The 15,926-nt window shown below is 41.4% G+C and overlaps 1 protein-coding gene across 12 annotated transcripts in view; it reads right to left on the bottom strand.

Moving 5' to 3' along the window:
- The window catches only part of ZNF423 (zinc finger protein 423), a 402,730-nt gene that overhangs the window by 42,127 nt on the left and 344,677 nt on the right, over nucleotides 1-15,926 (bottom strand). The window contains exon 8 of one of the 12 annotated variants that reach the window (XM_039503481.1): nucleotides 11,004-11,124. The exons of the other annotated variants lie outside the window; for them this stretch is intronic. Coding sequence (XP_039359415.1) covers nucleotides 11,063-11,124 — 62 coding nt within the window. The 3' untranslated portion in view covers nucleotides 11,004-11,062. Of the gene's footprint in view, nucleotides 1-11,003; nucleotides 11,125-15,926 lie in introns of those variants that run through there. 12 annotated transcript variants of the gene reach the window in all.

Here is a 15,926-nt window from a genome sequence, read left to right as displayed (position 1 = left end):
GGCCGGTAGCGATTGATCTATCGGGGATCAATTTATCGCGTCTTGTCTAGACGTGATAAATTGATCCCCAAATGCTCTGCTGTCGACTCCGGAACTCCACCAGGGCGCGAGGCAGAAGTGGAGTCGACGGGGGAGCCGTGGCCGTCGATCCCGCGCCGTGAGGACGGGAGGTAAGTTGATCTAAGATACGTCGACTTTAGCTATGCTATTCTCGTAGCTGAAGTTGCGTATCTTAGATCGAACCCCCTTCAGTGTAGACCAGGCCTTAGAGCACAAAGGGAAAGAGAGAGACCTGGACTACATTTCTAGCTAGGCTACAGGCCATGATTCCACTTCTCCAGAATTCCACTTCTCTCTAGAGTGCTTTACGAGACCCATCATGCCTCAGGTGCAGCCTTTACACACAAATCCCACTGGGAAGATCAGGCCAAAGGCTCTCTGAAGCAAGACAGGTCTGCACCAGGATACCTATTCCATTCACAAGGTTAGCTGTTCCCAATAGTTCTAATGTACAACCTAAGAAGCCATATGCAGGCAGTGTGGCACAGGGAACAGTTGAATCTTTGCAGTCAGATGAGCACCAATTATATGTTGTATCAATAAATGAAAAGCTAGAGTGTGGAACGGTTCACACAAGCAGCATGTGCAAAATAAATGCACCACAAATGAATAATGGGTACAAAATAGTTGCAGGGCAATCAACCGTTCTTCATGACATACCGTAGATAGTTTCTCATTGTGCAGAATTCAAACACTTGGGAAGAGATTACAGAAATATTCAAAGATATAATATTTGTATTTTGAATGTTAATTTGATATAAAGGAGTGTGCATGAGGGAATGTTTATAATCAGCACTCCAATAAACTCACAAATGACTCTAGTATTTTATAAGCTTGTTAGAAACAAATCACTCCCTTAGCTTATATTTACTTACTGATGAATCATAAAAGGCCCCAATACACAAAGAGTAAATTCAAAAATGGTTTTCCTCGTGTTTTATCTTCAGTGATACTGCAACCCTCTCAATCCTGCCATGCATCCTGGCCAGACACCCATGGTTGTAGGGTTAAACGTCAATTCCCCTGGAAGAATACATGTAATTGTGAAGCACATTTCCTCCTCCTCACTAACCCCCACCAATGTAGAATGGCTTCCCTGATCTGGAGCTGAATCCAACTAGCTCAAGCTGCCTCCTGTCTTTATGTTGGCTGGAGAGGTGTCTATGGGAGCAAATCCTATTGTGCCAGTTTACATAATGATGAAGCTCTAGTATGAGTGCGCAGCCTTAAGAGGGATTGGGGAAAATATGCACTAGCTTCCAAATCAATGTAACTGAAGACACCATACAAAATGCACAAAAATCGACTCTGCAATATATTTATAAGTATTCACAGGTACTGAGGCTTACTTCAGTTCAACTGTGGGCACTGCAAAATGTATCTTTGAAAATCAACTGAAGCAGTGTTATAAGTGAGGTGTCAACACTCTCCCAAAGAGGCCCTCATTACCACTGAAATATTCTTCACGTTCTCTCTGTACATCAGACCAATAATCGACCCTGGATGAAAACCTCTTTTATCCGGTTTAAAAAACACTATGATGCTTTAATGCAACAGGAACATGCTTCAGTGGACAATATAACACCTACACCTTCCAAATACGATTAGTTATACACCAGCTCAAAGCAATAACACACAAGGCCGCAAGCACCGGAGACCTAGGTTAGACATTTTACTTCTAGCAATAACCATACTAGTGTTACCAAAGTGTGACACAATGGCTGGGTTTTGTAAGTAATTGTTTCGTAAGGGCCACACACTGTGTTCACATCCAGCAAGCAAGCACAGGAAAAAAAGCTGACAGAACAATATCTCATTTTTCAAATGTAACTAAGTACTGTACACAGTAATGGGTGTGATGGGGATAGTCAGCTTTGTGCTCTTATTGACCACATAGAAATAATACTGGGCTATTAGAATATACATTTGTATTTAATGTCCACTTAAAACATTAAACGGAGCATTACACAAATACTTTATTATGGTCTGTAAAGAGGAGCTATTTACAGTAGCTGAAAAAAAAATCACTTGCCAAATTTAGGCGTAAGTGCTTTCAGTACAGACACAGATGTACATTAGCTTTGCAAAAGTTAACGTAACGAGGGCCTGTGTTCTAGTTGGCCACAGCCTTACGTTGACCCATGCACAGATTATTCCACAAAACATAATCTACATGAGATGTGGAATGTCTGGATTGTGCGTTTATTCATTACAATACAGCCCAATCCCCTCATCCAGGTCCCAGTTTCAGGACGCAAAAATTATATCCAGATCAGAAATCTAATCCATCTAAGTAGACAGTCTTGCAAAATCTTTAATACTTTTCTTTAACCTCTTGAGGTATAAATTAGTCTGGTGGTACCCATGAGTTACTCTGCATGATTTAAAAATATACTAGTGTCAACAGAGGTTGCCTGAATTCACTACACTGCAAGGTAAATGAACCATTACAATAATTCAGACACAAACTAAGATGACTTTCTTCAATGCATCAGAAATAAACAATCCTTTTTGCTGAGTCAATATTTCCTGAGGTGCATTATGAGAAACGCTGGTTCTTAAGAGCTATAACAGCAGCCAAAAGATTAATTCTTTTTTAACCCAGGCACAAGCAATAATGCATTGGTACAAACATTTACTGGAAGGTGCCAATTTTGAGAAGGGGGCACATTCAAAACTTGCTAGCCCTTATCAATATGACCAGGGTCGGTTCCAGGCACCAGCGAAAGAAGCAGGTGCTTGGGGCGGCCAATACAAAGTGGTGGCACTCCGTCTGTTAGTGGGGCGGCACATCCGGGTCTTCGGCGGGAATTCGGCGATGGGTCCCTCAGTCCCTCTCTTCCCCTTTGAGCTGCCGCCGAAGAGGAAGAGAGGGAGTGAAGGACCCGCCACTGAACTGCCGCCGAAGAATGGAGCGGCGTGATTGAGCAGCTGCCGAAGTGCTGCCGATCAGCTTTTCTTTTTCTTTTTTTGTTCCCGCTTTGGGCAGCAGAAAACCTGGAGCCGGCCCTGAATATGACAGCTCTTCAAAATGTGTTTAATGACCTGGTCTGCAAGCAGCGTTATCTGGTGTCCTCTAAAGATAATGGAGAGAGAGACACCAATGTGACAATGGAGCAAAATGGAGCATTGGTCAGGAGACCCTCTCAAAGATAAGGAAAGAGTAGGCTATACCACCATCATCAAGCCAGTCTTGCTAACAGGTTTTGAACAGGGGCTAATGCTAACCGGTGTAATGGAACCCAAATCCTCACAGATGGATTCTGGGTAAAATAGTCTCACAGCCCTAGCACGGAGTGGGAACGGTTTGGGATATGGAGGATTTGTATGGCAGACTGCTCTGTCAACTGACATTTTATGCTCTTTCAAATAGCTTGTATGCACAAGTGCTAATATTTTATGTTTTATATTGTAAAAGAACAGTGCAGCAGAACCAACACCAGCATCATGAGCTCTCTCAGGACTACGGGATTTAAGAAGGCCCCTGTCAACATTTTAAGCGATACTGACTTCAGAAATTTCAAAAAGCATAAAACCTGCAATAGATGATACTGGACTACAATCTGTATCCAGTCAACACACGTGGGCTTTCTTAGTGACAGGGACCTAAACTGTCATATGGAGACAAGCCTGGATTTCTGATTTCAGCCTCTTGCTCCTCATGCTACATGAGAAACAAAGGACTCACTCCCCAGAGGGGAAGAATTCCTCAAACTGCTCAACTGTTACCAGTCTATTAAAGAGAGAGCTGTGGACTGGCTCTTCAATGAATTCCATCCACTTCTCCTTGCCTAAAAAAAGCGTGTCAGGAAAAAATATATGGCTGGTAGAGGGGGGTTAAGGTAGGGGTAAATCTAGGCACTCAGAGATCCATTAGTGACGTAGAGGAGGACTGTCTAAAGCAGTGGTTTTCAAACTTTTTTTCTGGAGACCCAGTTGAAGAACATTGTTGATGCCCGCGACCCAACAGAGCTGGGGATGAGGGGGTTGGGGTGTGGAAGAGGGCTCTGGGCTGGGTCAGGGCTGCGGGTGGGGGTCAGGGCTCTGGGGTGGGGCTGGGGATGAGGGGTTTGGGGTACAGGAAGGGTCTCTGGCTTGGGGGGGCTCAGGGCTAGGGATTGGGGTGCAGGCTTACCTCCAGCGGCTCCCAGTCAGCAGCGCAGCCAGGGTGCAGAGGCAGGCTTCCCACCTGTCCTGGTACCGTGGACCACGCTGCGCCCTGGAAGCGGCCAGCAGCAGGTCCAACTCCTAGGAGGAGGCACGCAAGCGGCTCCATGTGGCTCTTGCCCGCAGGCACTGTCCCCCAGCTCCCATTGGCCATTTCCCGGCCAATAAGAGTGAGGAGCCGGTGCTCAGGGTGGGGACAGTGCACAGAGCCCCATGCCCCACCCCCTGGGAGCCAGACCCGCTGCTGGCCGCTTCCGGGGCACAGAGCAGTGTCAGAACAGGTAGGGACTAGCCTGCCTTAGCCAGGCAGTACCGTCAACAGGACTTTTAACGTCCCAGTCGGTGGTGCTGACCAGAGCTGCCGAGATCCAGTGCCTTCCATTCCGTGACCCCAGGCTGGGTCGCGACCTATGGTTTGAAAACCACTGCTCTGAAGGGACATGTATACACATACCTAAAAGTTTTCAAGATTAGAATACCAGGAGTGAATGGTTCCACTTAAGTCAATGGGACAGGATTTCAACTTTATAGCTCCATACACAATGTCTTCACAGCTGTGTCACGGATTGAAAAACACAACAAAAACAAAACACAACCAACCACACAATTAACAGAAAAACAAATTTATCCAAAAGAAGCTAAAACATTCAGAGAATTAGATTCAATTTTAAAAGTACACTGTCCTTCATTACCATGGAAACTTTCCTAAGGTGGTGGAATCCCTAGAAAAAACAAATTCAGGAGGAGGGGCTGTATCCATGCTCTTGTGAAGAAAACTGAAGCTATTTAAAAAAATAACATTAAGTTCTGTGGTAAAAAAACATTTGTGGCACTGAAATGCATGAAATTATTGCATGCTTGATGAGAAATTTTGATTATTCAATAATAAAGTAGTGAAGTGACTGAGCTAAACAGCGACGCTCACTGTGTTACAAACATAATGCTTTTCTTATATCTTATTTTGCTTTATGATCAGTCAAAAGACTGTATCATTCATTGCTATTTCATGTCAAGTTGCAAAAAGGGGGGGAAATTGTTTATTTCATCAAGATTTTACACTAAATATTTCAGTCAAGTTTGCTTGTTACAGAAATTGCTGCCTTAATGGATATTTTACAGTTTCATGCATTAAATTATTTTCTGCACCATGATCCATATAGTGTGGATGGAATAGATTTACCTGCGTTTGACAGCTGTCCTGTTAAAGACTGAGTGACATCTGAAGCATCTTAGCATTTTTATTTAATAGTGGAGTCACGTGAATAATTAATACACAGACAATTGAGCACCAGCAACATCATTTCTTTGCCAGGAATATAAAATTTTTGCACAGATGCATGCAACACTTTTTTATTTGATCTAAACAATTATATAAGGCAAAATCCTGCCAATCTAAATCAGGCCTGATCGCTCCCTCGCACAGCCTATAGAGGAGACAGGAAGCTTTACAGGGGTCCCCATCACAGACTCTCCACCACATCATTCCCCTTCCCACTGCAGAATGAGCAAAGGGCTCAGCAGATCTCAGGGGAACAGCCAGAAGTCAGGGCCAGCCACAGGCTGCCTTCTTGCATCCTGTCCCCTGAGTCGGCAGGAGTTTGCCCCCTGCTAGCATCTCTTTCCCCTCATCATCCCCTAAAGGGGGTTCCAGAGCAGTGGATGGGAAAAACACTAGCTACTAGAGCCTGAGTCTGTATTACATTTTCAGCTGGTTCTCTACTGGTTTCTGGGTGAGGTGTACGATGCATGTACTGTACCCTTCCTCCTAACCACACTCATCGTCTGCACCCTCCCCACCCTGTTCATGTGGTTGGCTTTCCAGACAGAGGGATATGATGCCAGAGAGATGCCAGACTGACTCTCCCTTCCCTTTACGCTCCCCTGACTTTGCATCTGCCAGGTTTTTATTTCCTCCACCCACAGCAGTGGACAGAAGGATTTAGCCCCTTGTCGTAACTCAGACAAGACTCCCATTGACAGTCATTTGAGTTTTGCCCCAGTAAGACCTGCAGGATCAGGCCCATTGTTTCTGAACATTGTGTTTATTTCCACGAATAAAAAGGACAGTCTGTCCTTGTACAGCTGGCAGAATATATACAGCATGTGTTATTGTAATAATCCTTAAGTGCCACTCCTCTCCCTCAAAACAAGGCATACTTCTGTGGGAAAAGAAATCAGACTGGCTGACTTCAGTATTTATCAATTATGGACCCAATCCTGCATGCGACTTCAGTGGAAGCAGGTGTGCACCCAAATGATGAAGGCCCCAAACCTGCAAACTAGCAATTACACAAAGGCTTAACTTTACTACAGTGCGCTGCATTCATGGTAACAAAATTAAGTACGTGCTTAAGTGTTTGCAACATCGTGGCTTCAGTCTTTGAAAACATTAGTAAAAACAGTGTTTAAAGTGACTCAAAACACACACCACCACCAGAAGATTCTTTTATAAATATTAGAAATATTGATCTGTTCTTGCTACACCATGGGCCCAATCAGAGGGGAGGTGCAAATGAAAAAAAAAAGGATTCATAACTCTTGGAATTCAAATTTACTTCCTTACTTTAAGAGACATTGTGTTTCAATTTCACACACACAAGATTGTGGTTGCACACTCACCGGTAACACACCCCAGTGAGGCTGCTCAACTTCTGTCAGCAAAGCTTTTCAGCAGCAGTCAGTATCGACAGTAATAACTCTAGCAAGCCATGCATCTGCATGTTAGACATCTGAAATAGCATTTGAGTCCAGGTGTTGTATATCTAATTATTACAGGGTCTTTATCACACGCACACATGCACAGAGTTTAAATAACTGGTAAGGATTTTATGTTCATTATTGTGTCTTTTGGATTTTTTCTTTTTGCATTTCAAAACAATATATTGATCAGTCAGGATTTTTTAAAATTAATTATCACCATCATCAAGGAAAGTTCCCCAGTGTCTGGTGCTCTAATGCTTGCCTGAGTCATCTTCAAGCCCAGCTAAGGATCTGTCATCTGTGCACAATACTCATGTTTGGAAATTTAAAAAAAAAATAGTATTAAAATTGATTCAGCTGGTGTCAAAAGCTCTCATTCTTACTGCACCCACCAGTATAGCTGTGATATTCGTCAGATTTTTACCACCAAGATTAATGTTATAAAATGTCACTTGCTACAGTAAAATTTATCAACATTATTATATACCATAGAAACTGCCACCGCAGACAAATGCACTACATTAAAATTTTGTCTAGAGCTCCCTAGAGGAAACATTCACTGCAATTTGTATAACAGTTTATATATTTATGCTATTTAATGGTACAAAGTAATAATTATGACTTCATTCACTGATAAGCAACAGCATTACATAAATCTGATGCGGATTTAGAACATGCCAGCTTTGTCACTGGCCTACTAGTTGTAAATTATGTTGCTGTTAAAAAAAAAAAATCTAAGCAAATATGAGTTAGCAGCAGGAAGCTAATAATGCGCCTCCAGCTGTTCCAGTTAACCTGCAAATGTGGCCATCTGCACCTCAGGAGAAAAAGAAAAGGAGAGATAGAGGGAGGGAGGAAAAGGAGAGAGAGGAGAGAAGCGACCGCCAATGCAGGCACAAAGCCTAGGCCCCGAGCAGTAGGAATGACCTTGGTCCTTATGACCAGACAAGCACACATTTAAAATCAGAAAAGTTACCAAAGAATAAAGGATCTGTTCTCCCCTAGACCTACCCCCTCACACACACACAAAAGTCTTTTCCATTGCCTTTTTTCTAGAATAGGCTGTCTTTCACCTCTGGGGTTATTATTTACTGCATTGCAGGTTTGTCCAGTGAACAGGTTTGCCTTACAACTTCAGCCTTTCATTTTTACTTTTTAAAACCTCTTCACAGATCCATCTTATATTTTTAAAAAAGTAGTAGTTATTGTAATAGATTTATTCCTGCTTCAGATGATTCAAAATGGATCTGCAGGGCACAAAGAATGAACTATCAAACAAGACAAAAATTCTCAGATAGAAAGTCACAGATCTTCCAGTGAACAGCAGCTTTAGTTCTGGCTTTAGATTCATGGGGATGAGGTGGTTCTTAGGATATGTATGTGAGTAGTGTTCACTGAAAGATTATTTTATAAGAGACTTCTATAAAATCTGGGTCACAAGGAACTGTCACCAAATATTTCCTTTGACATTCATCCCACTGCTAAAGTTGTAGTGACTAAAAGAGAGCGCTCATATACTTGGCTACATTTTGGTAATCTGGGTGCAATTTAATAATAAAAACCTCTCTGCAAGGCTGGTTTCTAAATACTGTACAACACACCATCTCATCCTGAATAGTGAGTTGCAGCAGCTCAAAGGATCAGATGTTTTGCCTACCATTACACTAGAATTTGGCTTTTTAAGAGGCCCCTTAATTCCTGTTGAATGTAATGGGATCTGAGAGGACTCAGCACCTTACTGGGGCTGATCAGCACCTCGTGTCCTGTGTTACTAGGTTAGGGGCTAGTTCTGCAAACCCCTGGGGGCAGTCCCAAAGAAACCTTGTTTTGACATAGATTAATAAGGTAGCTAATGGCTTTTGGATACTTAAGTAGGCTCTAGGATTACCTACTGATTGCTTTTAAATCAAAATTAATTTGCTTCATCACAAAGGAAATAAACCAATTCTTTTTTAGTTTGTTTCTTCACTTTCAATGTAAATCTATTTGTGACAATTTGAGAGTCTAATAACATATGCATAAAACACAGTCTCCCATTTTCTGAGCTGCTTTTAACCCTCCATATTGGGGTAGGTTGTGTGACCTACTAGACACAGCACTGTAGATTTGTAAAGTGCTCTGGGATCTAAGGCTGAAAAGTGCGATAAGATCAAGATATTATCATCTTCTTAACCAAGAGGATAGGAATGAAGCCAATGATTCTAATTTATGTAACTATAATTCATTTCAATCTGAATCCTAGTTTTCAGGGGTTTCTAACTCAGATGAAAGGCTGACTACTCACAAACACAGTTTCTAACAAGACAAACTTATTTCCCCCCTCTTGAATACCAAATCCACTGTAATGTGATTTGTTGTGCATTTTGAGAAATGGAAAACAACACAGCAGCTTGTGGGGTTTACCCGGTATATTTCTCAACCTCTCGCTAATGGTGTGACGAAGTGGGACTGTTCTTAATGTTTCCTCTGAATACCATGTGGGTGCCTCAGTTTCCCCTATGCATCCTTAAGTCTCCAGTGTGCATAAATAGCCGACACTCTGTCTCCTCGCAACAAATGGCCGGGGCCCTTCCCCCCTGCAAGGGGATGGCTAAAGCTGAACAAAGAGATCAGGTGACCTCCTGGCCCGGGAAAGAGACAAAGGCCAGAAAGGAGGGGCTGGAGGGGGTTTCAATTTGGAGCTGGCTGGGGATGTGAAGTGAGGGCAGACGGGCTAGTCTGGCTCGCTGGACCCCAGAATGGACCTGGCTGAGGGGTCCCGTTCTCTGTACCAACAAGTTGTGTTTTAGACCGTGTTCCTGTCATCTAATAAACCTCTGTTTTACTGGCTGGCTAAGAGTCACGTCTGACTCTGAAGTGGGGGTGCGTGCAGGACCCTCTGGCCTCCCCAGGACCCCGCCTGGGCGGACTTGCTTTAGGAAGTGCATGGAGGGGCATATGCTGAATGCTCCAAGGTCAGACCCAGGGAGGTGAAGCCATGTGAGCTTCTTGCCCTGAAGACAGTCTGCTCCAAGGGAGAGGAGGCTCACCGAAGTCCTGACTGGCTTTGTGGGGAGCAGTTCCAGAGCATTGCCCAGGGACTCCATGACAAATGGTTTTAGGAAAGAGTTTTGCAGCTTATTAGTGGTTAACTTTGACAAGCTCTTCTTTGTATTTTCAAAATAAACGTAGACTCCCTGATTGAACTAACCTTATTATCTCTAGCCTGACTCTTATATATACCTGCCTCTGGAAATTTCCACTACATGCATCCGACGAAGTGGGTATTCACCCACGAAAGCTCATGCTCCAGTACGTCTGTTAGTCTATAAGGTGCCACAGGACTCTTTGCTGCTTTTTACAGATCCAGACTCACACGGCTACTCCTCTGATACTTAGACAGATAGTACACTCTGACAGGTAGTTACTGCAAATATCTTCTTTTCAAAATATTTTTATTACATATTTGGGATTGTGGCATAAATGAGGGAAAAATGATTCATGGTGGACTAAAATACCTAACAATTGGATAACGAGTCTAAGTTTCATTTACTTACTTTTTCTAGTATGTTAACCAATCCCATTGATCAATGAGTTCAGTGAAAGCTACTAACCACTTCTCCAGAGGCAAATAATGTTTTTTGTTGAATCTGTAACTTCCTCTCTCCTTTACAATAAGAATTTAATTGAAAAATTGTTACACCTTTGAAAAGTGGAGTGATAATATTACGATTTCCAATCTTTTCTCATATTGAGAATTTACATAACATTACACAGATTCACTTCATTTTTTGGTGACCATCAAGAATCAGTGGGACAATTTCTGCACTAGAGCACAATGCCACTGACTTCAATAGAATTGTGCTTATTGACACCAAGGCCGAACTTCACCCATTCGTTCCTTGAGGTAGACATTGACTGAGGAAAAACTGGTAACTATTTACTTCAAGTCATTTTGACATGGTAGAGAAGAATGAATGAAAAAGGGACCAGTGCTTTAATTCATCTTTTCAAAATCTTTTATTACAGACATTTTTTGAAAGTACATTAATGTAACTTTAAGTGTGTAATACTGCACATTTAATCTATTTGATTTAGTTCTGTCCGGCTGTTCTGCTTCCTTGCTGGTATTTATGTGGGTTTCACCAACTGAAGATCACATGCAGGCCTGCATGAACCAGCAACAATTTACCAAGGGTTGTGATGGAGTCTCCATTACTGAAAAGTTTAAAATAAAAAATGAATGTTTTTCTAAAAGACCAGCTCTAGGAATTATTTTGGGGAAATTCTATGGTCTGTGTTGAACCAGAAGTCAGACTAGATGGTCCCTTCTGGCCTTGGAATCTATTAATCGATGTGCTTTGGAAGTCTCCCCTGTGTGCATACACCTTCCATGACTCTTTTTGTACTTAGGACATCTCCCTACCCTTTGCAATCAAGCACTCCTGAGGCTCCATGGTTTCACCATTGTGTAAGTGAAAAAAACGATAAATGACTGAAGTATGCTCAAACTCAGCAAGAGAAAAAAAAAGACCTCCTGGTTGAGACTAAACATGGGAAATTTCATCCCTCAAAGAGAATCTTTCAGAAAGTTTTGTGTGTGAGAAAACACAGGGTTAAAATGAAAGTCCTGACATAACCTTAATTATAGTAGTCAAAACGCATATAACTACCATGACAATATGTTTACACTGCATAGGTCCATAAGGCATACTTTTAAACAAAATATAATTTATGAACACTGTGTGTGGTTACAAAGTATTTTTGTTTGTGTTTGGCTAAAAAACAAAAAAGGCTCTGTAAACACCCACCCACCCACATCCAAACACCTTGGCCACATATTAATTTAACTGATTACTGACTTAGACCTATTTGGAGCAGAATTGTATTATGTCAGTTGAGTTGAAATGGAGCATTTATGGATTTTTTTTAATAGAACTCTGGTCTAAGAGGTGAGAGAGTAGATGGAAATTATAATAATAAAACTATGGTAAAGTAACTTCCAGTAGTCCACATTAATACCCTCCTCTCAAAGGAAGAAATTCTAAGTCACGGTACCATTGCTGTACTTAGGTCTTGCTCTCTAAGGAGCATGTGATTGTACATCCATAAATGTGCTGCAATACCTAAGCACAAATGTGCTGCAATACCTAAGTTCCAGTGTCAACCCTCATTTTCAGCCTTGACTTTGATTTTCCTTTTCTTTGGTGGTTTCAAACCAGACCCTTAGTGTTACTCTAATGTAGTTTTTTTTGTGTGTGGTTTAATATGAATATTGTGTCAAAGATTTGAGATATTAAGAATGACAATACATTATTATTGCAGCAGGGAAATCTCAAGAGTCTTAGAAGTAGGATTTCGAAAACCACAGTAAAAAATCAATAGTAATCCACAAGAATTCATAAAGGAAACATGTCAGTCTGCATCTTAGAAGACACATTTTAAAATTTATTTTAACCAAAAAGGACAAGTACAAGTCATTTAAAAGGAGGACAAGGAGGCCTATGTGATACAGCCTTCCATTTTTCCTTAGGAATGCTGATGAAGACCCTTCCAGCTCCAGTGAAAGTGAGAGAATTTAGGTTAGCCTAGAATCATAGATTCATAGGACTGGAAGGGACCTTGAGAGGTCATCTAGTCCAGTCCCCTGCCTCATGGCAAAACTAAATATTATCTAGACCATTCCTGACAGGTATTTGTCTAACCTGCTCTTAAAATCTTCAGTGATGGAGATTCCACAACCTCCCTAGGCAATTTATTTCAGTGCTTAACCACCCTGACAGGAAGTTTTTCCTAAAATCCAACCTAAACCTCCCTTGCTACAATTTAAGCCCATTGCTTCTTGTCCTATCCTCAGAGGTTAAGAAAAACAATTTTTGTCCCTCCTCCTTGTAACAACCTTTTACGTACTTGAAAACTGTTATGTCTACCCTCAGTCTTCTCTTCTCCAGACTAAACAAACCCAATTTTTTCAATCTTCCCACATAGGTCATGTTTTCTAGACCTTTAATCATTTTTGTAGCTCTTCTCTGGACTTTCTTCAATTTGTCCACATCCTTCCTGAAATGTGATGCCCAGAACTGGACACAATACTCCAGCTGAGGCCTAATCAGCACAGAATACAACAGAAGAATTACTTCTTGTGTCTACCTAGCAGACCTTAAACCGGCATGATTCTAGACTACCATACACTCAAACGGTTGAGCTCGTGCAGGTTACAAGAGAGAGTTCCATCAGCATTATTTCTTCAGCACCCTTTGCTGTCCAGTTCTCAGAGCAGATTGTGATCATTCTGCTGAAGAAACCACATTCTAATGAAGGGGTTGGGAAAATAAGCTAAACGGGGATCCCTCACTGATGGAACAGCGAAGGGGAAACCACTAATGACTGTATGCATCAACTTTTGAACTATTCAAAATCAGATATCAATTGCAAGCTAACAGACACGCAGTGCTGGGCCGTACTTTCGTGTTGTGTTTGATTTTCAACTCCAAATACATCCATAAAATCAATTAATGGAACATTTATGTAGTAAATATACATTTATAGCTACATCTACATCTGTCTATATAAATTGAGTTTTATTAAAATGTTGATCTAATCAGCCACTAAAGATGATTATTTTAACTAGTACAGGCAAATGAAGGTATTAAATTAGGAAACATCCAGTAAAGCAAACACAAACATCCAGGCTTTTGCCATTCTGAACTGCTGCACAGGGGCCAAACAGGGCCGGCTCCAGGCACCAGCGGAGGAAACAGGTGCCTGAGGCGGCACATGCTAAGGGTCAGCATTCTGGCCATTCTTGGGGCGGTACAACCCAGGCGGCTTTTTTTTTATTTTTTTTTTTTTTGCTTCGGCAGTTCGGGTGACAGTCTGAGCGGCTTCTTTTATTATTTTTTTTGCTTCGGCAGTTCGGGCGGCAGTCCGAGGGGCTGCTTTTTATTTTATTTTTATTTTTTTTTGCTTGGGGAGGCAAAAATGGTAGAGCTGGCCCTGGGGCCAAATATAGGAACATGGAACTTGCAATGTATTCTGATCTTTCTGATCAATCACCTGTGATTTCACCCACAAAGAAATAATTTGAATAAGAAAATTCTCTGAAAGTCACTGGAGTCTCCTTGTTCTCTTAACTCAGAGCATGAAGAGGTGGTGAGAGAGACATCTCAGGACTTCACTGTTATATACAATCTACATAATGTAAAAGTTAACTTCACAAGAGAGGTAAAGTCACAGATAAAGGAAGTGTATGTCCTCATTTTCTTCAGTCCAAATCAAGTAAAGGACACAGAGAGTTGGTCAAATACTCTCTCAACTCCTTCCTGGCAGTCTACAGCCTATATTTCTTCCCACTGTTAATCAAAACAGCAGGAAAAAGTCTCTATTGTGATTTTGGAGGGACTGAGGCCACAGAGGACATAGCCAAGCAGGTGGTTTCAGGTATTCAATTCCTACCTGTGAAGCTTCAAAAATATTTTGACGGGAATTATACAGTGCTCCTCTAGCCCAGTGACACGGGGATTAATTTAATGGCAAAGGAAGAGCTGTCTACAGTGGCACACTGAGAAGTTCTACTTTTGAAAGAGTTCTGTTTTCAGCAATATTCGCTTTCTATGTAATGGGAATTTCACTAGAAATGGTAGAAGTATTTAAGAGTGCCCACTATACACAACTTACTTTATGTATTCTATTTATTCAGCATATTAGTTAATGTTGATTATTAGACTGTCACCTAAAACACGCTATGAGCAAAGAAGGCATCCAAGCCGGCATTAAGGACCTCGTCCAAAGCCCACTGAAGTCAATGGATGTCTTTCCACTGACTCTGATGAGTTTCAGATCAGGCCCTAACAGTGCTTAGGAGAATTGCTTTTGCTGCAGTAGTCACAGTAAAGACAACTGAAATCGTCATTACAATGGCTCTGTTGCAGGTACTATAGCAAAACAAATTAATTTAAGGATCCTTAGTGGTACATGATTTGATAGATCTCAAATCCAGAATTCTCCAAAGTACCATGGTACAGTATCACTGAATCCTTTAATCTTATATCTACAGTACAACTGTATATACCATTGCCAAATACAGAGGATTGGTTGTCCATCTTCACAGGTTGGAAACCTTTACTCTATTTAATCGTATTTGCATTGACAACAAAGTTCAGAGAAAGTGTGTGTGTGTGTGTGTGTGTGTGTGTGTGTGTGTGTGTGTGTTGTTTTTAAGTAAAAGAGCCTTAATAACCTTGACCCAGTGACAGATACAAATACGATGTGCTTTTAAAAAACTCCTAGGAACTCGGCTGCTCATCCTTGCCTCCATACCACTACATCTGCTCCCAGCAAGCCTGCACTCAGTTGGAACCTGATTCTCCTCTTGCTTAAACCAGAATAAATTAGAAGTAACTTCTATACAGCCAATGGAGTTATACTGGTGTAAAATCGGTGTAAGCATCAACAGAATCAAGCCCTGGGATTGTCTCAAAAACTTGACAGATCTGCTAATACTGAAACCTGAGCCTGCCCTAATTAACTGATGTGAGTTTGAGGTGCATTAAAAGACAATAAAATAAAAGTAACATTTCTGAGATCTTATAGAGTACAAATTTCTTCTCAATTCTGTGTATGAAAGCCAATATTTTGCTGAATTGTCTGTTTTTATTTCTCCTTTAGCTCTTGCAGCTGAACTCCCAAACATAGATAAAGAAAGGGTATCAGCAGAATTAGATGCTTGTAGTTACTGCCTTATCCACAAGAGAGCACAATAACCTGAGCACATACAGATTCTTTTGTAAATGCCGAGTGTACTTACAGAGCACTGTATAACTCAAAAATTATAATTAAAATGTCTTAGCTCCTGTATTTATAGTAACATTTAAACTACTGTGCTTTCTTGAAGTCAGAGTCATTTACTTGAGAACAGCACACTTTATGGTGAACAGATCTTTGAAACTATACCACGGGGATATGGCACAGCCACATGTAACTCAATATATGTCAACAGCTGTAAAAATATTGGTAGGAGA

Source organism: Mauremys reevesii, linkage group 16 (assembly GCF_016161935.1).
Source record: "Mauremys reevesii isolate NIE-2019 linkage group 16, ASM1616193v1, whole genome shotgun sequence".
NCBI classification, from domain to species: domain Eukaryota; kingdom Metazoa; phylum Chordata; order Testudines; family Geoemydidae; genus Mauremys; species Mauremys reevesii.
The sequence above is the reverse complement of the archived record's forward strand: the minus strand, read 5'-3'. Positions and strand labels throughout refer to the sequence as shown.